The following is a 27,444-nucleotide window of genomic DNA, read 5'->3' as shown; positions in this document are numbered from 1 at the left end:
TACTGACCCTGAAACTACAGGGAGATGAGTTGGGTTCCTTGATGATACAGACCGTCGTCCATGACAGCATTGCAGATGAGAGCAGCCAGGGCTCTGTGGGCCGTGGGGTCTCAGAATGCTTTCAGAACAAATCAATAACCAGTACAATAAAGCAGTGGTGTGAAATGACTACTTTATTCAAACTCATGGTGTCCTAACCTGTTGAGCTTTTGAGGAGGGGCGTGTGAGAGGGGCTTATGCAAGTTTAATTTCATCAGATGGTGTCCGCTTTCTTTTCTGTTCTCCACCTCACTTATGGGCCCGGGTTTTTTGCTTTGGTCAAAGAATTCATGATTTAATTTTGATGAGGCATACTTTCATTTTGGTAGATTTTGAAAACATAGTCTACAGAGAAATACAATAGCTGTGGCCTTAGGAATAAATATTCTTTGCTCTGTGCACCAGAGGCTACAAGATGGATAGATTTTCTAAAACAAGTCCTACCTCAGAAGTAGGGGCAGTATAGCCTATAGATTAAGATCTCAAACTGCGTGGTAAAAAAAAAAAAAAAACCTCAGTTAGAATCTCGGTTCCATGACTTTCAGTAGCTGTGGAGCTTTGGGTGAATCATTTAACCTCTCCAAGGCTCCGTTTCCGCTCGTGGAGATAATAATCATACGATCTATCTCACGGACTTGTTATAAGGGTTAAATGAGATAACGGATATAAAGCACTTAATATGATGCCCAGCATGGAGAAACACTCAATAAATGCAGCTACTGTAGTCATTATTATCCAAAAGCCATATATTTACATTTAGAAATAAATCGATGACATGGCATGAAAGAATTACTCTAAATTTTATTGCTTTTCTCTCTTCATGACATAGCTTTAGTGTTGAGAATTTAGAAAAACTGATAAAAAGCATCTGAAACTGGCCCTTAATCCCATCACGCAGAAATAACCATTATCATCCTAATCTGTATCCTTCTCTATTGATTACATAAAGCTACTTAAGGAAAAATGGGATTCTACTTTATTCGTTCAACATCTACAGTACTTACTGGGCTCCGGCACTGTACAATTTTCTGAGAGCCTGCCTTTCCTGCTTCATATATCATGCAAATGTTTTTATGGCTTGCTGCGGAAGGAGCTTGTAAATGCCTCCAGCTTCCTCGGGGTTATCTTAGATTTCCATTAAGTCTTTTACAACTTTCCTGGATGAGCGAGCATACAGGAATTAAATGCGGAATTCATAAGCTAAAATTGAACAGGGAAGGTGAGGAGGTCTGAGATCGGGAACGTGGGTGAAGAAACGGCCGAAGTAGGCGAGGGTCAGGGCGCCGACTTTTTCTAGTCTCAGGCCTGCCAGCTAAGGAGCTGACTCCTAGGTAAGCCCCCTCCCGGCCTGCCTTGTCCCCTCAGTGAAGTGGAGATGTTTCCCGAAGTTGTCCTCGTGTTTGTCCAGCTGCTACCAGGAGACGGACCCAGTGATGCAACAGCCCTTATACTTCCCACCTCTTGGGGTGGTGACATGCTCCCTCTGGGAAGGATGACCAGCAGAAAGCAGGTCTCTATGTGACCTGGAAAGAATGACACACTTTAGTCACGTGTTCCTTGACGGTAGCCGACCAAGAGGGGTTTTTAAGCCGATGTCAGGCTAAAGAGAGTACAAATGACCCCGGAAAGAGCCTTTCTGTCGGGAGAGCAGGGGAGAGCCTTCCCTCCAAGGCCCAGTGCGAGCTCTCACCCCTCCGGGAAGGTCTGGCTCTAATAAAATTCTAAGTGTGACCGTCAACACTTCATCCACTGTTTTTCTTTTCAACGGTCACTCATTTTTCTAACACTAAATATAGCCAGACCAGTATCGGGTGGAAGAGGAACCACGTACAGGACTTGGGCACGGACGCTTTTGAATCCAGGGCTCCCTGTTTGATTCTAGAACCTGGGCTCTGTCCTTCTCCTTTTCCCAGAAGCTGCTTCTGGAGTTTCTGTTCTTGGATTAGCTCCTGTCCTCTCCCGGGGCAATAGATGTCAGGACACTCCTGAAATGGAATCTGCCCCACCACACTGCTCCCAGGGACGCCGGAAGGTTTCAGCCTCATGACCTTTGCCACCTGGTTCCAGGGCGAGCTGTGGCTGGCACCTGTCAGGGTCCCCTAGGGCTGTGACCTGAGCGCCCCCCCACCCAAGGTGCTTGGTCCTGTGTGAACTGGTCGGAGGAGAGGGTGGGGAATCTTCCCGATTCTGTGAGTGAGAAAGTAAATGAATTGCTCCGCTCCAGAGTGCAATCCCTTTGTTGTGAAAGAACAGAGACAGTTAACAGCTGGTGACAAAGAGTGTGTGTCCCCCCATTCCAGCCCCTCCCGAGGTGGCAGGGGGAAACCTTTTAATGAGCAAGGCTTTGCTGTAACTGAATTTAAGTGTATACGGTTACTTCTGTGGAGAAATTCAGGCTTTGGGGGACCCAGAATCTCTTCTGTTGTTTTTTTCAAAAAGCCACAGTGGGGTGCTGTAGCGACAGGATCTCACCATTAACTTTTAATTTCTTTGCTTTTGTTGGTCACTCAACATTATTTAAAAGTATGTTTTGGCTGGTGAGTAATGCTTTTGGATTGCACTCAGAATGCATAAACGGCTGTAGTAAAACTTGCACTCTTGGAAAGGAAGCCCGCACAGAGGGGCCAGGTGGCCCAGTGGATTAAGGAATCTTTAACCTTTAACCTTCCTTAGACCTGGATTCAAATCCTGCCTAGATCACCACTCAAAGATGAGAGGTCGGTTTGACTTGGGTTTTGAATTCCAATCACTCGTTTGTCCAAAATCACACAACTCCCCAAATCTTTTGGCCCAAATCTCCACCATTGGCAGTTTCTACTCAAGGGAGGGCCAGTCCTGAAATAGCAGGGTGGAGCAGGTCAGCACTGAAGTACATTGGCAGAGATGAATGGGGAAGTTACAAGTTACGAGCACCTGCCAGCTCCAAGCCTCGCTCGGGCCAATGCAATGATTTCCTCACTTTTTCAAGCACTAGATTTGATTGTGACAGGAAGTAAAAAAAGGTTTCTAGCCATTTTTACAGGTACTGTGCAGGCAAGGCTGGAACTGTGTTTAAAAGCCTGCATTCTTTCATTGCAGACAGAACCACGTTTGGAAACACTGGTTTCATCTTGCTGAGACAGCTCGGTGGGCATCAGCCCCTGGTTTTTGTCCCCCTCTGCTTCCTTTATATGTCATTTTGCTCTAGCCACGTGCTTCGGGGTCTCAGTTTCTCTGTCTATGAAATGGGAATACCCTGGAGGCATTATTTTCCACATTCTTAATTACCTAGAGAAGCATTTTTGAAAATGGAAATTATGTTTGCAAAACATAACTAATTCTCTGGGTGGTAATAATTGGGTCCCTGCAGTGTATTTATATTACTTGACAGGTTACCTCTATTGAACCCCAACTAGTAATTATGTAAGTTCAAATTGTGCTGGGTTTATAATGTTTTCTCTGAAGACATCAACCGAGATGGGATGACTAGAATATTAGGAGGATTCTACCCCAGACGGCCTCCATTGGCAGACAGCATCCTCAGTTGTGAGTATGGCTTTACTAATGGATTCTTGACCTGCGTGGACCTGCTTTATGTTTAGGGACGGCCCTCACGACCTGAAGCACAAAATGAAGTGCTCCTCTAGCGATGAGATTCCCCGGGCCGGCCCTTTGTCCCATGAGGCAGTTGTTGCTGAGTAGCGTGGATGTACAGCAGGGCGTTTTCCATCAGCACCGTCAGTGGCTAGCTCACTCTTCTTGCTTCTCCGCCAGGTTCATCAGCACCAGGACCGGGGAGAGACCTTTCAGTGCCAGCTCTGCCCTTTCACTTCCTCCCGTCACTTCAGCCTGAAACTCCACATGCGTTGCCATCAGCACTTCCTGAGGACAGAAGCCAAGGTGAAAGAGGAGATCCCAGACCCCGATGTCAAGGGATCTCCCCACCTCAGTGACAGTGCCTGCCTGGGGCAGCAAAGGGAAGGAGGAGGGACGGAGCTAGTGGGGACCATGATGAAGTCCAGCACTCCAGAGAGGACTAGCCAGGGTGGGGCTGGCGTCTCGCCTTTGCTGGTGAAGGAGGAGCCCAAGGAAGATAATGGCCTGCCAACCTCCTTTACTCTGAATGCTACCGACAGGCCGGCCAACCACACGAAGCTGAGAGAGCCATCCGAGTATGCAGCCAACAGTGCGTCCGCATTGTTCAGCCAGGACATCTCTGTTAAGATGGCGTCTGATTTTCTGATGAAGCTGTCAGGTACTTGAAGAGGGTTGTCCTCTCTCTCTCTCTCTCTTCTCTATCCCTCCACCAGTATTCTCATCTATAAAATGAGCTGGTAGGACTAACTGATTTCAAGGTCGCTTGAGCTTCCAGTTGTCTGCACTCTCATCCATTTTCTCCTTGAGACTTGTTTTTTGCAGTCCTTTGGAAGTACGCATGGCTGTGGTTTGGGTCTAAAAACAACAGGGATTGTTGATTTCCTTCTGGTTTTCCCCCTTTATGAGTTCTTACTGTGGGGGACAGGTCACAGCATGAGCCAGGTTGGTGACAGTTCTGTGTGTGACCTTGAGCCCTATTTAACTTGTCTCTCCGTTGGGTTCTTAAAAGTGCTTGTATGGGTCATGTTGCTTTGTGTTATTCAAGTTCTTTATTGCCTTGATTTAAAAGATTTTTAAAGGACATGTACACAGAGACTACTATGAGGAATGATAGAGTTTTAAATTTTGAGCAACGGATAAAATTATCTTTAAATTTTGTTTTTTCTAATGGAAAGTTTTTTTATTGTGGTAAATATACCTTACGTGAAATGTATCATTTTAACCATTTTTAAGTATACAGTTCTTTGGCAGTAAGTACATTCACATCGTTGTGTAATCATCACCACCATCCATCTCTGGAACTTTTTCATCCCCCCAAACTGAAACCTTGTACCCATTAACCAAGAATTCCCCATTCCACCCTCCCCTCTGCCCCTGGTAACCATGATTCTATTTTCTGTCTCTATGAACATAACTACTCCAGGTACCTCATGTAAAGTGTAATTAAAAAAAATTTTTTTTAAACATTCTTTTGCAACTGCCCCAGTGCCTTTGAGAAAAAAGATGGAGTATGTTTTAAAAACTTATTACTAATTGCTATCACTTTCACCATCCAATTATGCATGATGTTTCTTTTAGTTTTTTCCCCTCAATTTCTTTAAGTTGTGGAGTTGAATGGGGGGGGGGGGTGTGTAGAGATGCTGAGGGAGTGCTGTTATGCCTGACGTTTTGGAATGAGAAAACATGTTGTGGGTCTGTGCTGCTACTCATTATATTTTTTAATGTCTGATTTTAAATTTTAAAAGAGATGTGGAGGGTGGGGAAAGGTCGGCTGAGAATTGGTTCTATCTTTCAGTGAAGATGGCAGTCCCCACGATGATTTCCAAATGCCATTTCAGTTCTTTGGAGATTGACAATACCCTTTTAAATGGAGAATAATTGGTCACCACCTTCCTTTAAATGGACTGTGAGTCGCATTTCACTAAATGTCATCGCCAGGTGAATTAGAGGTTCTGCTTCACTCTGAAGTCCCTTTGCTCAGTGACACTTCAGTCAGGTCTTCTGGAATGTCCCCATCACCCCAGGTCTTTGCCCCTCAGGAGTGCATGGCGCTGGTTGGAAGAGATGAGGAAAGGCAGGGGATGGAAATGAGGCATCGCAGAAAGAACTGAGATGGAAATGTTACAGGGAGGCATCCCCACCCTGCAAGATGAGTGAGCTCGTCCTACACCGGAAATGATCGGGTGTCAGGAATTCAACCGTGGCAGTGAAGAACGGTCTTCCCTTGTCTTCTCCTCTTGCATCCCAACCTAGGGGGACGTGTGCTCTTTGAGACACTGCTTTTTGTATTTAAACATTTTTGAAAATGTGGGGGAAATTCAGGCTTCTGGTTTTCCTTTTGCCGCTGATCCTTGAGTTTTCACTTCTGGGAGATCTCTGGTTCTTCTTTGATGGTCTCTCCCACCAATGTCAGAGCAAAAGGGGCTCCTTTTCTGGGCTCTTCTAGCACTTTCCCAAGAAATGCAATGGCATATTCACTTAGCATAGGTTAGAAACGGGGACATTTCCTTACTTAGCAGACAGGGGAAACTCAGTATGGGGTTAGTAACTCTTAGGAAGAGGGTCCTCCCTTTACTCCAGGACTGCAGAAAGTTTTTAATCCTGAGGAAGGTGAGGGGGGTGGAGGAAGGTTTGATGGTACACAATTCCTGCTGTGAGTGCCCAGCATCAGGCTGTAATTAGCCCCAGACCCAGTCTCAGGGAGCACAAGATAAGGCCTGTGGCTTCTGGGAGCCAGGCTTGCAAACAGGAAAAACACAAGAGGAGAAGCCATTCGGTAGGTTGGGGTGAAAAACTGTGCACCCAGGCCTTATACTGTGATCTGTTTTCTCAGTCGGCTATTGACGGGGACTTGTTTACGGGTTTGGCAGTCGCAGTATTTACTGACTGATCAGTTGGCATAAGAAAACAGATAACAAATGCACGCTGTTTATGCAAAAGGCCCATGCAGCTATTTTATGGTGGCTTACTAGAGGTCCTGAAACCTGACTTGTGTGCACTGTTACCTAGCAACCTGTTACAAAGTCACCGGGGAGTGAGATGCATTGGTAATTTTTTTTGTGTGTGCGCATATTTGGATGTAAATGTAAACTTGGTGACAGTGGCAACGCAGCCCACGGGAAAAGGAAAGGAATACATTTTCCGGAGGTGGGGAGGCATTATTTATTTATTTTTCTTCCACTCACTCTCTGGTTGGTCAGGCTCTAGAAAATTGATAGCTCCCGTGATCGTGGTGTTCTACCTGGCTGTGTCTGTGACGGTGATCCCGGGACCAGAAGGCCAGATCCCAGGGAGCTGTGCCTGAGTTTCTAGCTCTTTCCCTCATCAGATGTCGGGTTAGCATCAGGCCTTGTCCCTAGGCATCATAACGGCACCATTGTTCTTGCAATGAATTTTTGAGCTGGGCTCTGTGTGTGCACCTGCTGGGACTCTAGGGTGCAGCTGTTTGTGGACACGGGGGCTGGGAGTCTCTGTGCCAGCCACATCACAGTCTGCAGAACCGGAGCACAGTGGCAAATTCAAGCGTGTCCATACCTTCTTGTTTCCAAAAGAGAGATGGAAAACACTTGATTCTTTCTTGCTTGGTGATTAAGGGGAGTCTTTCTTGCTCCCACTGGCTTAAAAATCACTGGTGGAATCCTCTTTTTTTTTTTTTTTAACTTATGCATGTGTAAAGGATGCTTACTTTTTTAAAAATTTATTTTATTTATTTATGGCTGCGTTGGGTCTTTGTTGCTGTGTGCAGACTTTCTCTAGTTGGGGTGAGCAGGGGCTACTCTTCGTTGTGGTGCATGGCCTTCTCATTGTGGTGGCTTCTCTTGCTGCGGAGCACGGGCTCTAGGCGTGCGGGCTTCAGGAGTTGTGGCACACGGGCTCAGCACTTGTGGCTCGCAGGCTCTAGAGCGCAGGCTCAGTAGTTGTGGCGCACGGGCTTAGTTGCTCCACGGCATGTGGGATCTTCCCAGCAGAGGGCTCGAACTCTTTTCCCCTGCATTGGCGGGCAGATTCTTAACCACTGCGCCACCAGGGAAGCCCTGGAATCCTCTTTTAAAGGGACTCTAAATCCTTCCCTCCCTGCCCCCGTTTTGAGGTTTCCTAGTGTCTGTGATTGTGAAATCAACCCCCTTCCCCGAACCGTCTACTCTTCTTCTTCCTGAGCCCACACTTAACACTCCTTCGTCCTTCAAGATTAACCTTGTTCCCTAGCACCAAGGCTTTCCAGGCTCAGCACCATAATTGATTCAGGGAAGAGGATGGAACAGCCCCTGCTGCTGGCTTTCTGGGCTGATGGAAAAGAGGATTTTGCAAACTCTGCTCCAAGTTTCAGCCTAGGAGGCTGGCCTTTGAGGGCTGCAGCCCTGCATATTTGCATAGATCTTTCTTGGGAGCCATAAGGCAGGTGCAGACTGTCGCATGTCAGGGCAAGGGATTCAGTAGCCACGTGACTGGGGCTGTGCAAGGGAGAGGAGATTAAATTCCTACTGTTTCTGTGCCTTCTCTCCTTTATCCAGTAGCAGTTCTCACCTTGACTGACATTAGACTTACCTGGGGAGTTTTTTTTTTTAATGCCAGGGTCCAGCCCCACTGCCAGAAATTATGATTTAGTTGGTCTAGGATAGGACCTAGACCTAGACATTGGTGTTTTCTTTTCTGTTTTTTTTTTTTTTTTTTTTTTTGGCCACACTACTTGGCATGCAGGATCTTAGTTCCCCAACCGGGGATTGAACCTACACCCCCTGCAGTGAAAGTCTTAACCACTGGACCACCAGGGAAGTCCCTAGACTTTGGTGTTTTCTTTAAAATCCTCAAACGATTCTAAAATGCAGCCAGGACTAAGGACCACTGATGTGGAAGATAAACTTGGAAACTGTTTTTGTGTTTGTTTTTTTTTTCAGTACACCTATAGTTTTTCAGTGCAGCTCTCTTCCCTCACTTTCTATCCAAGACCATGAAAAGGGCCTGGTGGTTTGGGATGGGTCTGAGCCATTCACTATAGGTCAAGGTTAACATGAACTGGAGGCCTGGGTGAGTCATGGTCATTGAGCCCCATGTTTTCCCTCGTGGAGCCACATGTCACGAGAATTAAAAGAAGCATCTTGATGTTCTCCAGTTAGAATTAGAAAGTCTCGAGACTCATCTAGAACATCTAGGAACTGGGAGTATCATCATCAGACACCTGATTAAAAGTTGCCTGCTGTGGGCTTACATCATTTCTCTTTCTGAAAACTACACTTTTTAAGATATCACATTTAAATCTAACTCTCCAAATTAGAACCAAGCAGTTGACAGAAACTTGGCACCTCAGTTGTTGGCTGGGAATATCTTTTTATCTTTTTGTACTTGGTTTTTTGAAAATAAAAGATACAAGTCATTTCAACTATTTTTAGTTTGGAAACTGGCCCAAAAAATGTATCCTGTCTCCCATATTCTATTAATTTCATAAAATTGGGGCCGAAACATCTTAACCATGAGAGGTGGACTTCGGAAAACAGTGACTTGCAAATGGGTCCAAGCTGAATTGTTTCGAATGTGTTAGGAGCTCAGTGGTAAAACGGCAAAGGTTTTCTTGAACAAACAAAGGGGAGCTGCTGAATGTCTGTGTTGTATCTTGCGGTTTCCCATGGGCCTCTGTTCAGCCACCTCCGTCTCTTTCCCATAATGTTACGCATCTGTAGTTACAGTACGGTTTGTCTGTAAAGGGCAGCTCCTTATCCTGTGATACCTCTGTTTGTGCTGCTGAAGAAGGAGGGACCGGGAGAGGCCCGTTAGCTAGGCATCCTTATTACCGGGTGGCTCTGATTGGCTTTCTGTCAAACATCTTAGCATCCTTCTACCAAGGAAGTGCCAGCCTTCTGCCATTCATGCCCTCAGGCTTCAGTGCCCTTAAGCTGGGGTTCTCCCCACGCCTAAGTGTGCCTTTGGCAGTCTTCCTTTGCATCTTCAGTTTGGCCCTTTTTTAACCCTGCCTGGCTTTTCTCAGGATGGGCACTCACTGATCACTTGACTAAAATTCCTGATGTCAGAAGCCACATTGTGGGCCCTCATATGTGCAGGCGGCCCGAATGTCCTATTGAAATCCTGGATTTTACCGAACCTGGTGGGTGATTCGTATGAGAGGGAGAGTGTGACTCTTTCCTGTTTTTCAGTGACTTGCTGCTCCACGGGATGAGGGCTGATCTGAGTCACAGAGGGAGCAGGTGGCATAACAAGAAAGTGGGACCTGGAGTTACACACTCACGTGCTCAGGCCTCCAGGGATGGAGACTTTGTGACACTGACTCATTGTTTATGATTTTTCCTTAACAATCACTTACACAGTGCCTGCTCCTTGCCGTTTAACCCGTTTGAACTTCGGAACAACCCTAGGGAAGATACTGTTGGTATTCCCATTGTACAGATGAAAACAGAGAGGTTAAGAAACTTGCCCACGTTTACACAGCTAATAAGTGTGGGACTGGGATTCTAATCCAGGCAACCAGGCTCCAGCCTCCCCTCCCCCAAATCACAAAGTAAGGAAGTGGTGAAACTGGAAGTTGGCTCTGTTCTCTGCCCTTGTTTTTGTAGAGTCAGAGTCCCCAGAAAGGGAGCCATTCTCTGAAGGTCGTATGTTAGATGCCACCGGAAGTTGTACCAATACTTTTAGGCTTTTCAGGCATTGTTTAGTGCTGATAGAGTAGTGACAGTAAAGCCAGTTACAGTGTGTCTTCAATGGCTCGTAACAAGCATGTAGCTGAGGAAACCAGGACTGGAAGTCAGTAGTGTAGAAGGGTTGCCACTGGAATCCAGACGTTTCTTTTTTCACTGTGCTGGATAGAGTTCATCTCATTCCAGAATTGTCCGCAGAGTAGTTGTTTATCTTGATAGACTCTTGGGAAAATTGTTCAAACTCTATGTTTCCGCAAAACTGAATCCAGGTCATTTTCTTCCTTCCCTCAGGAGTACATTTTCTTCCATTCACTACTGTTGTTAACTATTGTTACAATTTCTACTATTGTTAGCCTGAGCCTTATTGCTAATCAGATGGGTTTCCAGTGAGCCAGGTGCATGAGGTACCAGCAACTTGATGTAATTTCTCAGTTAACCCTCCCAACAGCCCTGTTAATGTTAAACCTATTTTATAGATGAGGAAGCTGAGGCTCAGTAGGTTTTGGCGACCGAGGGATAGAGCAGAGATTCAGCGCTGCCTAACTGTGAAGCTTGCCTCCTGACCACTTAATGAGCTATTACCTTTTTTTTTTTTTTTCTCAACTGAGTGAACTGTCTTTTGACCTCTGTCTGCTTCACTGTTTATTTTCCTTGGCTTCAAACCATGACATCGTTTTTAATGCATGCTAATTCAGTCACTAATCTGGTTAAATTTTTGTGTGTCTTCAAAATACACCCACAATCCATCCCTTGAGGGCGGCCTTTCCTGGCCCACCAGCTCCCTCCCGGATGCTTCCTCCACCCCAGGACCCTCCCTCCCCTCCGCCAGGCCTCCAAGGCGTTAATGGACTCTTCTGATACCCTGGCGTCAGGTTGTGCCCCTGCCTGGCTTCTTTCTCCTGAGTAATGGTATCCCCACTCCTCTCAAGAAAAATGCTGAGTCTTCACCAGCTGGTACACACTCCCCCTGCCCCCCATTTCCATTTACCTGCCTTCCCTCATGTTCCAGGAGTCCGGCCACTGGAACCATGGAGTTCCATAAATCTTCCTCCTGTTAGGTAAAATGGAGGAGGGGAGTTCTAAAAATAATTAATAATGTTATTAAAACCAAAATAACTAGGGACTTCCCTGGCGGTCCAGTGGTTAGGACTCTGCACTTCCGCTGCAGAGGGCACAGGTTTGATCTCTGGTCGGGGGACTAAGATCCCTCATGCTGTGCGGTGTGGCCCGAAAAAACCCCACAAAATAACTAGCTTAATGCACCTCTGACCCCCAGTGGTTCTGTATCTTTGTAGAGAATTTCTAGCAACATCGCGCCTTATTGCTGTGATATGCACCCCTACTCCCCGCTCCAGTGATACTTAGAATCTTAACATCCAAGTTGATACTTGCATTACTGCTTGTGTCTTAGCCTTGCCTCTTCAACTATGTTTCAGATTGCTAAGGGGAGGGAGGGGCAGTGGCAGGGGATGATGTTTCCTTTATAATGTCTTTATCTTTGTATCATTCACAATGTATCCCGTGGTAGATGATTAGAAAGGTATTCCATTAGTCATATATACTCTGGGAGTCAGGTTTTCAGAGGCTGTGCTATTACTTCACTTAAAAAAGATTTACAGGGCTTCCCTGGTGGCGCAGTGGTTGAGAATCTGCCTGCCGATGCAGGGGACATGGGTTCGAGCTCTGGTCTGAGAAGATCCCACATGCCGCAGAGCAGCTGGGCCCATGAGCCACAACTACTGAGCCTGCGCATCTGGAGCCTGTGCTCCGCAACAAGAGAGGCCGTGACAGTGAGAGGCCCGCGCACCGCTATGAAGAGTGGCCCCTGCTTGCTGCAACTAGAGAAAGTCCTCGCACAGAAACGAAGACCCAACGCAGCCAAAAATAAATAAATAAAGATTTAATTAAAAAAAAAAAAGATTTACAAATTCACAACCAGCTCCATAGTGCCATAAAGAGTACGGAAGAAAGAGGTGGTCCATGGGAAGAAAGCAGGCTGTTCAAAGCGAGCCTCAAAGGGTGTGAGCGCCTTGGCGTTGGCCGGGACCTCAGCTTCTGGGGCCAAATCTAGGAACCAGAATCGGTCACACAGGGAGTTAAGTAACAAACCGGTCCACAGTTTAGCAGCTCAACACAATAGCCATTTACTTAGCTTACGAGTTTGGGGATTGGCAGTTGGGCATGGCTGACCGGTGTGCTTTTTCTGGTCTCCTCTGGGCTGACTCATCCATCTGCAGGACCTTGCCATGTTGCCAGGGCATGGCTGGTCTAGGTGGGCCCCAGCTGGGAGGGCTTCTCTCTGTCCCCCAGGGTGTCCCCTCCTTCAGTGTGTTAGCCTGGGCTCGCCCACATGGCAGCTGGCTTCCAAAGGAGAGAGCAGAAGTGCTCCAGGTCTCTGGAGGCTGGGCTCAAAGCTGGCCGGCCCAGTGGCCGTCACTTCCACCACCTTCCAGTGACCAAAGCCAGCCACTTCATCCCAGATTCAGAGGGCAGGATAGGGCTTCCCTGGTGGCGCAGTGGTTGAGAGTCCGCCTGCCGATGCAGGGGACACGGGTTCGTGCCCCGGTCCGGGAAGATCCCACATGCCGCGGAGCGCCTGGGCCCAGGAGCCATGGCCGCTGAGCCTGCGCGTCCGGAGCCTGTGCTCCGCAATGGGAGAGGCCACAGCAGTGAGAGGCCCGCGAATCCGAAAAAAAAAACAAAAAACGGCGGGATAATCTGTTCCACCTCTTAATGGGAAGAGCTGTGGAGTCACATGGCAAAAGGGGTGGGTTTGCAGGCAGAAGGGATCATGATGACCATTTTGCAGTCTCCTTGCAACGCCCAGAGTTCTTCAGACTCACTGGGTGTTCCACAAAGACAAAAAAAAACATTAAAATACCAATGTATGAACCAGAATGTCAGTATAGTCATTTAAAATGACAAGTGTAACAGTCAAGAGCAGATGTCATTTGGGGCAGATGGTCACCGACTTCCCTGAAGAGTGTTGGAAATATATGATCCAATCTTTAGGTTTTCTTTTTTTTCCAGTCTCAAGTCACCTCAAGCTGTTCTTACATGCAAATCACTCCACGGCTGTTCCTACAGTTCATTCTTTGGATGTGTTAATAGCGTGAATTTAAAATGCAGTTTTCTCTCCCATCTACTGCCGGCTAGAGGCTTGATGGGTTTTCCAGGACTGGTCCTTCCTGCTTTTGACAAGGGAGATATCCTGTCTGTTAAGTGGATTCCCGCAGATAGCTGCTCTTGCTCATGATGTGTGGCTTCTAGTAGTTTCGTTCACGGAGAAAAGCCTTATTTATTTATTTTAAAGTTCTGTGGCGCTGCTTATTGTTATTACCCTTGACCCTGCTCCAAAGGCTCTTTTGTTTTCCCTTTGTCGCTATGTCTGTAATCTCAGTAGCTGTCACGGGGGACCTGCGCGGCCCTGGTCTGCAGACATAGACACTGAAGTGTGACGGAGGATTAGCTCAGGTGGGGATGAAAGATAAAATGAAATATAATGAGAAATATAAGGTGGTTAAAACTCCGCTAAACACTAAATATAAAACTACTTAAGGCCAATTAAGTAGTTTACCTTATGAGAGCAAGATTTGAAAATATTTAGCTAATGTTTTAAACATTCTATTTGAATATAATATGCTTCACTGTTATTAATTATTATGTAATGAAATCTCGCCTTTCCTTATGATTTCCGAAGGCAATTTATTTTCTTCTCACCCAAAGTGCATCAAGTTGTCAAAACATCCCAGGTCCCCAGACAGATCATACATCCTTACATACACTTACAAGGGAACTTGGTTAGTTATAACAGCCCTGATTTGTAATCTGGAGAGTTGAGCTCTTATTCTGATTCTATCATGAATGAGCTGTGTGGTTTTATAAAGGTCATATCATTCTCTGAGACTGTGTTTTCTTATTGTAAAGTAAGGGAGTGGAAAACAGTAATGGTTTTCATTTTGCTTGTTTGTTTTTAAACATTAAACCCATTTTTTTCCAAACAAAGTCTTAAGGGCAGACTCAATATACAAAACACAAAGAATACGTAGTTTAATGTATTTTTAAATTTAACTTATTTTTTAGGTTCTCATGTATTATATTTATTTATTTTAAAAGTCCAGCAATTAGAAAAAAGTTGCTAAGTGATAATCCCACACGCATGAAATGAGTGTTATGTTAAGATGAGGTCTTACAGCAGTATCAGCATCTAGTGTATTTCTAAATTTATTTTGCTGATTGCAGCTTCAAGAAATACCATTTACGCAGGGACACTGTGGCAAATGAGATAACATTTTTAACAATTCACCTTGCAACTCAGGATCCCTTTAATTAAATGTATTCAGCTGCTTGAAAGAAGAGTACCATAATAAAAAGTTTTTGCTTCAAAGCTGACAACATTTAGCAATTGTCCTTATTCCTTATCATAACAAAGGGCAGACAAGAAGCACCCCAAACTTTCATCCTGTACTAAAGCCATCGATAGTTCTATTTTAGCTACTTGGCTATTACTCAGTTAACCGTTATTTGGAAGTTTATTTAATCTTGCTAGTCTCAGATTCTTCATCTACAAGGTGGAGATAATGATAGTAACTACTTCAGAGGGTCGTTGAGAGGATCAGATAAATTAATCCAAGGAAACAGCATACTCCCTGGCCCATATTAAGTGCTCTATGAGTGACAGAACCAAATATGTGTATATCTACATATTTCCGTCTGGCTGTTAGCCACGATCAGAAGCTTCACCAAAGCAGATACACTTGAAACTACCCTGGCACCTAATTTAAGGCAGTGGTCCTCAACCAGAGGCATGCTCAGGGGAGAGTAAGGCAATGTCTAGAGAAATTTTTGTTTTCACGACTGGGAAGTGCTATTGGCATCTAGTAGGTAGAGAACAGGGATGCTGCTAAGCATCCAGCTGTTTGCAGGACGGTCACCCACAGCAAATTACCCAGCCCAGAATGTCAGTGGTGCTGAGGTTGAGAAAGCCTGATTTGAGGCATACCTATAGACCCTAGTCGTACCATAATTGTACAGTTTTACATGCACAGGCCTGCACCTTTGGAGAGATGAGTGTATAGCCAAGCACTTCCTTATTAATGACATATTACTAGAACTCTGCCACTCCTCAGAGGCAGGGAGTACTGCATCACAAGTGATACACAAAACTGAGTTAACTTGTTAACTCAAGTTAACCCGTCAGTGGTCTCCAGTGAGTTGACATTTTATATATAACAGAGCTGAGGGTCCACATTTTAAAATTTTAAATTAGTTTCAATAATTTTAAAAACTTAAATTGGAAACCCACCTTTATTGGAGCCCCAGAAGCTTATCCTAGGGTTGGTTCCTTGGGACCCTGTTTGAAAACCACCAAATCTGCGGTCCCTTCCAGGTCCAAGGGTCTTTGGCTCTGCTTTAGGGGGAGCTAGTAAGTAAAATTCTCAATGGCCTAGCTTTTTCAGGTACCAGTTCAGCAGTCACAAAATTGCCAGACTCTGAACTGAAAGAGAGCTCGGTCTCATTAAGCTCAAGGAAAGTGTCGTTTTCCTTCACTAGAGGAAGCAGACAAAACAGAACAGTAACAGTCATGTTGCAGTCCTTTCTTCCTCTTCCACCCTCTTAGATCTTCATAAAATTCTTCCCCACCAGAAAACATGCCTTTCCTTCAGGTTACACGCCACCCTTCCTCATTTCTCGTTCACAATACTTAGTTCACACCGTATCACTTCTGCCCAGAGCCCACAGTGCAACTGCTTGAGTTCGTTTCCTTCTTAAAGGCGCTTGGACTATCTTGGAGAGAAAGGAGAGCGCTTGGGTGCGTTTTCAGCCAGAAGCCCTGAAGTCCAGTGTCTCTGGTTTGGAGAAGTCAGTCTGTTAACCTCTTGGGACCTTAGTTCCTTCACCTACAAGATGAAGGTAGTAACAATGCCTGTCTCCTGTGGTTGATGGAAGGATCAATTCCTGTGTAACTATTCAAATGCTAGTTGTGTGCGTTATTGAAACAAAGAACGGTCTTTAAGGAAGTTATACAGCATTGTCCTGGGGGTGGGGATGAGAGGGGCTTCAACAGAATCTCGAAGTGTACTGAGGACACCTCACCGGAAAGGAAAGATGGGCTCCTTTTACAACTCATTCATGCTGGCCTATTAGAATTGGAAACTTGGAATCATTTTATCCCAGTGGCTTTTCCGTTCCTTTCCCATAGTAGCCTTTGTCTTGAATCCTTTCTAAATCCTGATTTAGAAAAAGCTGATTTGTTTCCTTTCAATGGCAGCCCAACTCCACTGAGCACCTGAACTTACAGATGTACACAATTTTTAAACATAATTTTCTCAGGTCGCAAAATGTTTGAACAGTGAAAAAAGGGACCTCTTGGTTAGTGGGGCTTCCTCACTGAGTTAAGTGGAGTATCTGGAAGCTTGACAATACATAAACGGAAGTCAAGGTGCTTGCTGTGAAAGTCCTTTACAAATTGAGTTCCATATGTACACAGATCTTCTTGTTAGTGGTAAGAATGAAGTAAAGACTAGGCAGTGAGTCATAAATGACTGCTTTTCTCTTAACAATTTCCCCAAAGAGAAAACATCTTCAGTTTCACCTTTCCCTGTAGAAAAAACATTTTTTAAATTAAGATAATAAAAAAAGGATGGCAATTATGCAGTCATATTAATTTTAAAATATAGGGCTTTATGCACTATTCTCAGTGTAAATATTTCTGGTAATTGAAAAAGGCAGGGTAGCCTTCATATTGCTATTTTTACATCATCTATTTAGATCCAAATGTTTGGGAAACTAAAACGTGGACAAATGAGTGTTTCCCACATGTTTTCTGATATGTCATTAGCCATATTTACATTTCCCTGGCACATTACTAGTTTTATGCCATTCTTGACATTGTCAGAATGAAAACCAGGTGTGAAGTACCTTGCAAATTTATAAAACAGCAACATACAGCTTGCATATTATTTTTTTTAAGTGTCTTATTACAGTTCTGTTAAATCTGGGTTGTACTAATAATGCCAAATATCTTTTTTTTTTCTTAAGTCTTATGTAGCACATATTCTGACTAATGCTCCCAGAAGCTACTTATATCTTCAGAGAGCATTGGTTTCATGGTTGCCCTCTCCAGCAGTTGGGATTTGCTTCTAGGGCCTCAGTAGTTTCTTATCTCTTTCCTAGGCTCACCTTACAATTTTTTAAAGTTTCAAAAATAAAAGATGCAAGGCTGAAGCATTTTTAAAAATATATAACCATTCACTTTATATTGTTCCTACCCAAAGAATCAAAGTTACAGACTTAATAGCACACCATTTATTTTTTTTATTATTTTTTTTTAAATTTTCTTTATTTTTTTGGCTGCATCGGGTCTTAGTTGCAGCATGTGGGATCTTTCGTTGCAGCACACAGGCTTCTCTCTAGCTGTGGTGTGCACGTTTTCTCTCTCTAGTTATGGCACACGGGTTCCAGAGAGCATGGGCTCTGTAGTTTGTGGCATGCAGGCTCTCTAGTTGAGGCACACGAGCTCAGTAGTTGTGGTACGTGAGCCTAGTTGCCCCGCAGCATGTGGGATCTTGGTTCCTCGACCAGGGGTGGAACCTGTGTCCCCTGCATTGGAAGGCAGATTCTTTACCACTGGACCACCAGGGAAGTCCCCGACAGCACCATTTAAGTACTCTATCGTGACTAACTTAGGATGCTCTTGGAAAGGGTTTTATGAAGGATTCTGGAAGAAAGGCTTAGCGTGAGAGAAGCTTTAGGAGGTGGACAGCAACCACTCCCTCCCGCTGGAAATGGTTAAAAGGGGAGAAATGTGCTAGATAAACAGAATCCTCTTAGGAGCTAACTTCTGTAGAGGTCCAAACTACATGCTTGAAGATTGCTCTACAGACTGTCTTTGTTCCCTTGGGCTCAGATGCCAATGGCACGGTCCCCAGAGGGCTAGATTTTCAGCACTTTCTTTGAGATTTTTCTGGGTTCCTCCTTTAGTAATGCCAGAGTCCAAGTGATCATTCAGAGACACCTCAGTAAGAGCTGTGGTGTAGTAGCAGAGCTTTTAACTTTATCTGGAAGGTCTTATCCCCAATCTCATGATCAGACTTGAGGAAAGCACTTCCGATTGCCTTTGGTGGAATATTTGGGGATTCGTAGCTTTTGTCTACCACAGGTAATAATGGAGTGCCAGCAGAGGTCACTGATTTGTGACCAACATATTTTATTTATTCAACAAATATATGTTGAGCTCCTGCTATGTGCCAGGCCCAGTTCTAGGCACTCGAGATACATCAGCATTAAAACAGACATTATCGCTTTCATGAAGCCTACCTTTGAGTTGAAGGAATAGACCATAAATTGTTAACATAATAAATAAGAAAATTTTGTAGTATGGATTAGTCTTTGGGGCTGCCATAGCGAAATACCACAGACTGGGTGGCTCAAACAATAGAAATCTCACCGTTCTGGAGGCTGGAGGTCCAAGATCAAGGTGCTGACAGGTTTGGTTTCTCCTGAGGCCTCTCCTTGGCTTGAAGATGGCTGCCTTCTTGCTGTGTCCCCACATGGTCTTTCCTCTGTGTTTGCACATCCTCTGTGTCTCTCTTATTCTCAGGACACCAGTCATATTGGATTAGGGCTACACCCTAATGGCCTCGTTTAACCTAATTATCTCCCTATCTCCAAATACAGTCGCAGTGAGGGTCAGGGCTTCAACATTTGTATTTGGGGAGGTGGGGCAGACACAATTCAAGCCATAACAAGATGTTGTCTGGTGATAAGTATTTTGGATAAAAAGGAAAATTAAGGACTTCCCTGGCGGTCCAGTGGTTAAGACTTTGCCTTCCAGTGCAGGGGACACGGGTTTGGTCCCTGGTCGGGGAACTGAGATCCCACATGTCTCAGGGCAACAAAGATGTGCATCACAACTACTGAGCCCACGTGCTCCGGAGCCCATGTGCCCCACCTACAGAGCCTACGCATGGCAACGAAAGACTCCGCATGCCGCAACGAAGACCTGATGCAGCCAAATAAATAAGTGAATAAATATTAAAAAAAAAAAAAGGAAAATTAGAGTAGGGTAAGACAGTTTGGGGGACTGCGGGTACTGTGGGGTGGGCGTCACAGTTTTGATCAAGATGCTCGCGGTCTTCATTGAGAAGGTGGTATTTTAGCAAAGACTTGAAAGTCAAGTTACATTCAGGTGTTGTTATAACACAGGGACCAGAGATGGAGGAGTGGTGTAGTGGAGCTAGGCAGGGGACACAGGGTGGGCAGCCTGTGCACCTGGGTTCTAGTCTTAGCTCTTCATCTTTCTGGTAGTAAAACTTCCAAGTGTCACTTTAGCCCTCTGGGGTCCAGTTCCCAAATATGCCAGTCTGTGTGAACTTGTGACTCCAGCAGGGATATTCTTAGAAGGGCGTGAGGTGTAAAGAAAGGACTTTGTGTCTATGTATTGGCTGGAGGTAGATGGTGGGAAGGGGGTGATAAGCGTACCCTTTGGGGCTTTATTTTCATCCTTTTTGTTGTTGCTGTTGTTAAGCAAGTGTGGGCTTAAGGCTTATTCTTTTTTTTAATATAAATTTATTTATTTATTTTTATTTGTTTATTTTTGGCTGCACTGGGTCTCTGTTGCTGCGTGCGGGCTTTTCTCTAGTTGTGGTGAGCGGGGGCTACTCTTCATTGCAGTGCACGGGCTTCTCATTGTGGTGGCTTCTCCTGTTGCTGAGCACGGGCTCTAGGCGTGGGGTCTTGACATGAGGGCTCAGTAGTTGTGGCAGGTGGGCTCAGTAGTTGTGGCTCTCAGGCTTAGTTGCTCCGCGGCATGTGGGATCTTCCCGGACCAGGGCTCGAACCCTTGTCCCCTGCATTGGCAGGTGGATTCTTAACCACTGTGCCACCAGGGAAGCCCAAGGCTCATTCTAAGAAGCATTTCTAAGAACTCTGTATTAGGATGAGATCTTGTTTCTTAAAATACCAGCACACCTAAATTAACCAACTTAAAGGTCCTACTCTGTGGCCCTTTAAAGGAGAGCAAGATGGCTGTGAAAGTGACAAGTGGTAAAAGAGGCTGCTAGTCTCCCTTCTTGGTTTTTCCCAAGAAAGACCAGGAAGCAGTATGTAGCTCAGTGGGTGAAGGCCTGGTAAGGTGTAGCCAAGCCACAGAATCTATCCCATAATAGGCCAGTTAGCTCTGCCCTGACCACACACTCCATACCAGCCAACCATGCTAGAAATGGAAAAAGGACATTAGTGGAAAAACTGGTGAAATCTGAATAAAATCTGGATCTTAGATCATAGTAATGTGAATTTCTTCGTTCTGACAAACGCTCCATGGTGTTACGTAAGGTGTAAACTTTAGGGACCGCTGAGTAAAGGATGTATGGGAACTCTTTGACCCCTCTTTGCAACTTCTCTGCAAATCTAAAATTATTCCAAAATAAAATTTTTTTCTCTTAAAAATGCCCATTGTGGACTCGGAGATAACTTGGGCTACAGATAGTGACCAGAAGGACAATACCAAGTGCATGCCCCACAGTTTGTGGAACAGTAGCATCAGCTTATAATAAGGCAAAAGTGATGTATCTCCATTCTGAGCTTTTCTCTTTGGCAAATTCTCCATCCTCACCTGACCGCTGCATTCTAGGTTTTTGCTTTGGTTTTTGCCTCTGACTCATGTTTATATTCAATAGTTTATGGCAGAATAACGGTCTGAAAGCATTATTCTATAATAGAATTAGGTAGGGAGAGTGCTAATAGGTCAGAGAAGCAGCAGCATATGCAGGAAAGAAGACACTGGAAACCAAAGGGAAAATGCCCAAACGCGTTGTAGAGGCAGCACTTCCTAAAATACGATAGGTTCCAAAGATTCAGAAGCCCACACTCTTCTAAGTCCTCCGCTCATGGAGTGACTTGTATTTTTGTGCTCAGGGCTCAGCCTGTTTTGATCGGGTTGTGGTCCCTCCTGCGTTAGCAAGATGTGATCATGCATGACATACTTCATTAAGTTGGAAACAGCTAAGAGTGGGACTGGCCTTTCATACAGGTATATGTGTGTAACCCTTTTCTTCTTTTGACAGCTGCAAATCAGAAGGAGCCCATGAATCTTAATTTTAAAGTGAAAGAGGAGCCTAAGGAAGAGGAGGCTCTAAGTGCCACGTTGCCTCGGTCCAACTATGTGTTCAGCCCCGAGTCTGAAGTGCCAGCCCCGAGCATCTCTGAGGACACACTTAAGCCCCAGGAAGCAAAGGGCAACGTACTAAGGCGGGATATGTCAGTCAAAGCAGCATCTGAACTTCTCATGAAACTATCAGGTACTTGATTTCTTCTAAAATATTCACATTCTGATACCATCACTTGCAAGCCACCTGGGCTGCTTCCTGAATGGGTTATAATTAGCCTGATGGCGGCAATATCACATTATTGCAGTGAATTCAGGAATGATTGGATTACTTCGCTAAAATTCCTGTGTTGTGTGTGAGTTTGTTTGCGGATGTTAGCCGTGTACCTGTCTTATTAAATACACTCCCCCTTTCCTGATTATGCCTGCAAATTGTTGGAAAACAGTGCTGTTTTCTAAGATGCTGTAGGTCATAATTTTAAATGGCTTCTAATGACATTCAAAGCACTTCTGTTAATTGATCAGAATAGCTATTCTTTCCTAATAGAGGACCTTGCACTGTTTGGTGTTTTTGTACTACATTCTTTAAGAACCATTAAAAATATTTTTCTGAACTTAATAAACCATTAAGATGGCACTTGAAGTGATTACCAATAGAGTAGCAATAAGACTTTACAAATAGAAAATCTCATAATGGAAGGTTACAGTAACTAATCTAAGTTCTTAAGGCAAACAAAGAATTTTTATTAGTATCAACATGTCATTTCAGCCTATCAAATGTTGGCAAAGTGGGTTAGAACTTGAAATTCATGTATTTTGGATTTTTTCCCACCCAGTCTCCTATCTGCCCCACGCCCTTCAGAACAGATAGAAATTTAGTGTGTTTTAAACTTCAAAGATATGACTTTAAGAACATGGAAAGAAAAGTTATGTAAATAATAGTACTTAGCAAGTCATATCCCATCCTTAGTTCACTGCTGCTTAAAAATAATTTTTAGAGACTCTACTCAAAATACTAATATGAATCAAAAGCTGTTTTCAGCTTTGTAACTTGATGTGCTTGGAGGATGAAAGCAAGATATGTATTAGGGAGACCCCTCCCCAGTGTAATTTCATCAGCAAGTCTGTGTTTCTGGTTGACCAGTAGGTTGGAAAGTAAGAAATTAATAATTATTTACTTAGGGTTGTTGTATTAGAACAGTGGAAATTCCTGTATTTGCCATTTGGTGGGGTTAAGAATTCTTTCCTTTGATGTTAATTTAAAATACACTGGAACCTCCCGGGGACATGATTTGTTACAGATAAAGCATAGTACGGTTATTACCCTGTCACCCCATTTTTCTAAACTTCGCAGTGATAACGCAGCTTCTCCTATGTAAATGGGAGTTCTAGCAAGATTGTGCTAATTGCTAAAAGCTGCAAGTTTAAAAAAATGATGTTCGAGCCCACATACTTTGAAGCCTCCCTCCTGTGTCAAAAGGTCTTGGTGACATACAGTAATCTGTCTGTTGGTTTTCCAGTCAATTCAGAGGTCACACAGCTCTCTGATGCTTCTCCCATAACATAGACTTTCACGCTCTTCCAGCAGTGACTCCTATCCCCTCCTGGTGGTAAGATTCCAGTGTGCAGTATTTCTATTTCAGAGTTTACTGTGCAGCCAGCATTGTGAGCAGAGGAAGCTAGGGTGGCACCAAAAGATAATATGCAATAATGAGATTTCAGGAAAGATGTTCTCTAAGGAAAACATTTTATCTTAGGCCTTTTGGATGATGCAGTTTGAGACAATGGAGTATGAAATCATTTCCTAGGTACTAAGAGATTCCCAAAATAGAATATAGCTAGGCAGCCATGCACATTTAATGGTATTTGTGGTCAGCAATGGCTCTTCTAAATGTTTATGTTGGGTGTTAGTGAGTACACGTGCTGTGGGGTTCGACAGTAGTGGAATCTGGAATTCCCTGGTCGTCCGGTGGTTAGGACTCCACGCTTTCACTGCCAAGGGCACGGGTTCCATCCCTGGTCAGGGAACGAAGGACCTGCAAGGTGTGTGGCGTGACCAAAAATTAAAAAAAAAAAAACAACAAAAACAAAACAAAAACGGCAATAGTTGAATGGATGACATGGTCGTGTTTCCAAAGGGCATCTGCCCTGCCCCATGCTGTGGAAATGAAAACTTGTTTGAAGACTAAGATAATTATTGTTTTGCCCTGAAAAAATTTTCCAGTATTCTGTATGCTTTGACTTAGGTCAAAGAAATATGCATCACAGTCCCTACCTTCTAGGTGCTTGTGGTCTAGTCATCCAGGGCAATGGAATTCATTCAATCAGTGCTTTGCCCTTGGAACTTCATACTTCTACAGTCTAGCAGACTGTGGTCACTAAACTGCGAAGAAGTTTCCAAGTCAGCCCTAAAAATAGGAATGTGACTTAAAAAAAAACACAAATGTCTTTTCATTCCGAAGCCGCAAGGTAAAGAGGACTCACCCTTTATTAGGTTTAAAGTGGATATTAGGGTTTCTAATCACGGGGGGATCGGTGCTCTTGGAAGAAGGAAGATGTTAGGAAAAAACCGCCTATGCTGTCTTTCCTCAAGTTATAATTTTAACAATTTCTATGTTTATGCCCTGAAAGCCATCTGAGGAAAGGACCTGTCAGTGTCTTCAGGCCCCCCTTTCCATGCTATTTCCTGTCTCTGTATAGACAAGAGTCGTCATGCGTTTCTCAAAGCATCTGTGCAGGTAGTCAGGGCTGCTCCTCATCTAATACCCCAAAGCCTTGATGCAGGTATTCCTGTGGGTGGGAGTCCCTGCCTTGCTAATTTTCACTTATGGTCTTCTGTCCTGCTGGGGAAAATCCATATGGTTAGGAAGAGTTAGGTGAGAAAAGTACGTCCCATGCATTATCATACATCTTTCTTCCTTCTTTCAGTTTTGACCCAAAGAATAGCTACCATGTGGAATAAGAGGATTTTTCATCTCTCTTACTTATTTCCTTGAGAAGCAATGCTACGACCTGTCGTAGTTTAGGCCGTTTCAGTCTTTGCCTTGAATTAAGAAGAGGACACTAGTCAACAACTTGGCTGCCTCATTTCCGGTTTTAAATTAATTTATGTTAACTCCTTCACGATGGATGTTGGCCAGGTCAAATATCAGGTGAAACTTTCCTAGGTGGAGAAACCTCTGTAGATATATTGTTTTCCAAATTAACATTTATGTTTTATGGGGAAAACACAGATGCGTTAACAACCAGGTGAAAATTTTCATTAACTGTGTGTTTAAGAAAATCTGAGGTTTCTTCCTTCCTATTTCCATTTGTCAACTGGGCAGTCAAGTGCCTGACAGCTGGGCCAAGTAAATTGATTACCATAAAGAAAGCAACCCACTCTAAGGAAACCACTGGGTGTCTGGGACTACCTGTTGTTACTTGACATGAGAAAGCCAAGATAATCAGACTTTTCTGCTAAGTGTATATTTGCCAAAGATAATTCCCAGAAGTCTTGATTTAAGGAGGCCCAAATCCTGAAGTCCAATAGAGAGGCTAGGTAACATCAGACAGACTAAGAGAATCAAGTCAGTCTTAATCTCTGGTTTTGCAACGTCTAGTGACTTTGAAAACTTAAAGAACAAATGTGTTATCACAGGCGTGACATAATGCTCTAAGTGACCCAAAGTTTTATCTCCTCTGTCTCTGTTGTGCTTTAAAAGAAGTAGCTATATTGTAAATCAACTATACCTCAATAAAGAAAAGAAGAGACGTAGCTACGCTCAAAGAAACAAAGAAATGCCCTCTTCTACCTTGGTCATGCATATATAAAATGTACCACATGTATGGTTGAACCAAGAAGTAGTAGATAAGAATGCCATTTAAAAAGACGAATCCCACAAAAAATAAGTAGCTGGAAGGCTGGAGCTATTCAGAAACATTAATGAAAAATTAAACATTTAAATTGATCTAACATGGTAAATAAAACCTCACATTAGACCTTGATTCAAAACACGTCTATTGGTTTTCCTTTTTCTGTGCTCACAGAGGGAAACTGCATCGATTTATATTCATTTCTGATTTATATTCATTTATCCCCACCTAGTCTTGGAGAGAAATATAAATTATAATTGCCTCTTGTAGAGGAATCCAGGCAGGTCCTGGATTTGAAATACATAGTGATGTAGGGTTCAGGGAATCACCTACGTAAGAAAGGGCTTTAGTGCAGAGATATTTAGAAGCAGGTAACTTGGCTAGGATGAAGTTTTAAGGTGAATTCAATCTCCGAGGTGAACTGAAGCAGAGAGGAAAGGTACCCAGAGACTGACTTTGTTAACAGTTTTAATCAGGGCCCTTTTGATTGTAAGTAACAAATCCTCTTCAGCTAGTTTAGGCAGGAAAGAGGAATTTAATAGAAGGTGCAGGTTTGGGGTTGACTTCTGGAATGAACGCAAAGGTAGGGATGCAGCAGGGTGTCAGGCCTCCACTGAAGCCAGGGACTGGAAGACCGAATGGAGCCCAGGAGGTCCCTGCTCATCCCTGCTTCTCTGCTCAACAGACGGACTTTTTCTGATATCCAGCCCACATGGTGGAACATGACAATTGCCATCGGCTTCTGAGTATACCCCTTGTTCAAAAGAGCATCTAAACAGAAATGTCTTTTTTTTTTTTAAGATTTTTTTGATGTGGACCATTTTTAAAGTCGTTATTGAATTTGTTACAGTACTGCTTCTGTTTTATGTTTTGCTTTTTTGGCCGCGAGGCATGTGGGATCTTAGCTCCCTGAACAGGGATCAAACCTGCACCCCCTGCATTGGAAGGTGAAAGCTTAACCACTGAACCGCCAAGGAAGTCCCTAAACAGAAATGTCTTAGTCCCAATCCCAAATTCCAGCTGATTGCCTCAGCTCCAATTGGGGCCCACCAGTGGAAACTTCTGCTGTATCTAGGAAAAAGGGCATGTTGAGCAGACATGGCTGCTGTCATGTAGGATCGCTGGGAGGAGAAGAATCCCCAGAAACGCACCTTGGATGGGCAAGAGTGAGGGTAGTGTGAGACCAGGAAGATAAGCAATACGTCTGAACACCAAAAGTTCGGGGAGCAGATTATGGTCATTGCTGTTATTTAAATATTGAATGTAAATGTGTTTTGGCCTTTGGGTGATGCTTGCCTTTCCTTTCTGGTGGAGAAGACTGCCCAGCCAGGACTCAGCCTACCCAGCAGCAACTCTGTATGTGCTGAGGCCCTGCTTCTAAGTGTGGTCCCCAGACCAGCAGCATCAGCATGAGTTGGAGAAGACAGGGAGGTGATAGAAATGCAAATTCTTGAGCTTTACGGTGGACCCAGCTGAAACTCTCGAGTTCTTTGTAACCCTATAGGTGATTCTGAAAGATAAGTTTTGAGAAGCACTGTGCTGAGGAAATGGTTAATTAGAGAAATACGTTTGGTCCATCCAAACAAGAGTGCCTTGGGTTGATACGGACAGAGAAGAAAGCTCTCTTAAATGCACATTTTGCCTTTTAAAAAGAATCATCTGTCTTCAGTGGAGATTCTTTTTCATTTATTAGGATATAATGGTATCTGGGAACCTTTTTTAGAAGGGCATGTGTACCTAATAAATCAAGATAGCGTTGGTTGTTAGCCTCAGATAATGTTGCTTTTTCCCCATGTGCTTTGCTGTTAAATGTCAGGATTCTTCCTGGGCAACGTGTGCATTCCTTTAGGAGGGAAAAGCTCCCCGCCCTCAGCCCCGACAAATCCAAAGTCCTGTCGGAGACTCTGCTGTTCTAAAGAATTCCTTGAGCGGAAGTAGGGATTTTAGCTACATCGGTCCTCAGGGCAAAAACTATGCACTGTTGTATTTGATATTTCTCCCTCGGGAAAGCGTAGTCTATCACACTTTCTAAGCTATGACTTCAGTGATGATCCGCAAGGATGGAAAACAGGCGTCTTCAGGTTACATTACTATCATCTCTCGTTTCGCTCCTTCCGACTTACGGGTTATTTAATTGGAGGGTGGACAGACCATGGGAGGCCTAGGTCTACCTAGTTCCTGTGATGCTCCTTGCTTACGGTGGAAAGTAGAGCACGCGCCTCA

General features: G+C 44.2%; 1 protein-coding gene across 3 annotated transcripts in view; it reads left to right on the top strand.

Moving 5' to 3' along the window:
- Positions 1-27,444, top strand: part of ZNF827 (zinc finger protein 827) — a 181,100-nt gene that overhangs the window by 50,147 nt on the left and 103,509 nt on the right. For all 3 annotated transcript variants that reach the window (XM_081246985.1, XM_081246986.1, XM_081246987.1), the window contains exons 4-5: positions 3,793-4,273; positions 21,326-21,559. In XM_081246985.1, coding sequence (XP_081103111.1) covers positions 3,793-4,273; positions 21,326-21,559 — 715 coding nt within the window. The remainder of the gene's footprint in view (positions 1-3,792; positions 4,274-21,325; positions 21,560-27,444) is intronic.

Source organism: Mesoplodon bidens (genome assembly GCF_964165515.1).
Source record: "Mesoplodon bidens genome assembly, chromosome: 1".
Taxonomy (NCBI): Eukaryota; Metazoa; Chordata; class Mammalia; order Artiodactyla; family Ziphiidae; genus Mesoplodon; species Mesoplodon bidens.
The sequence above is the reverse complement of the archived record's forward strand: the minus strand, read 5'-3'. Positions and strand labels throughout refer to the sequence as shown.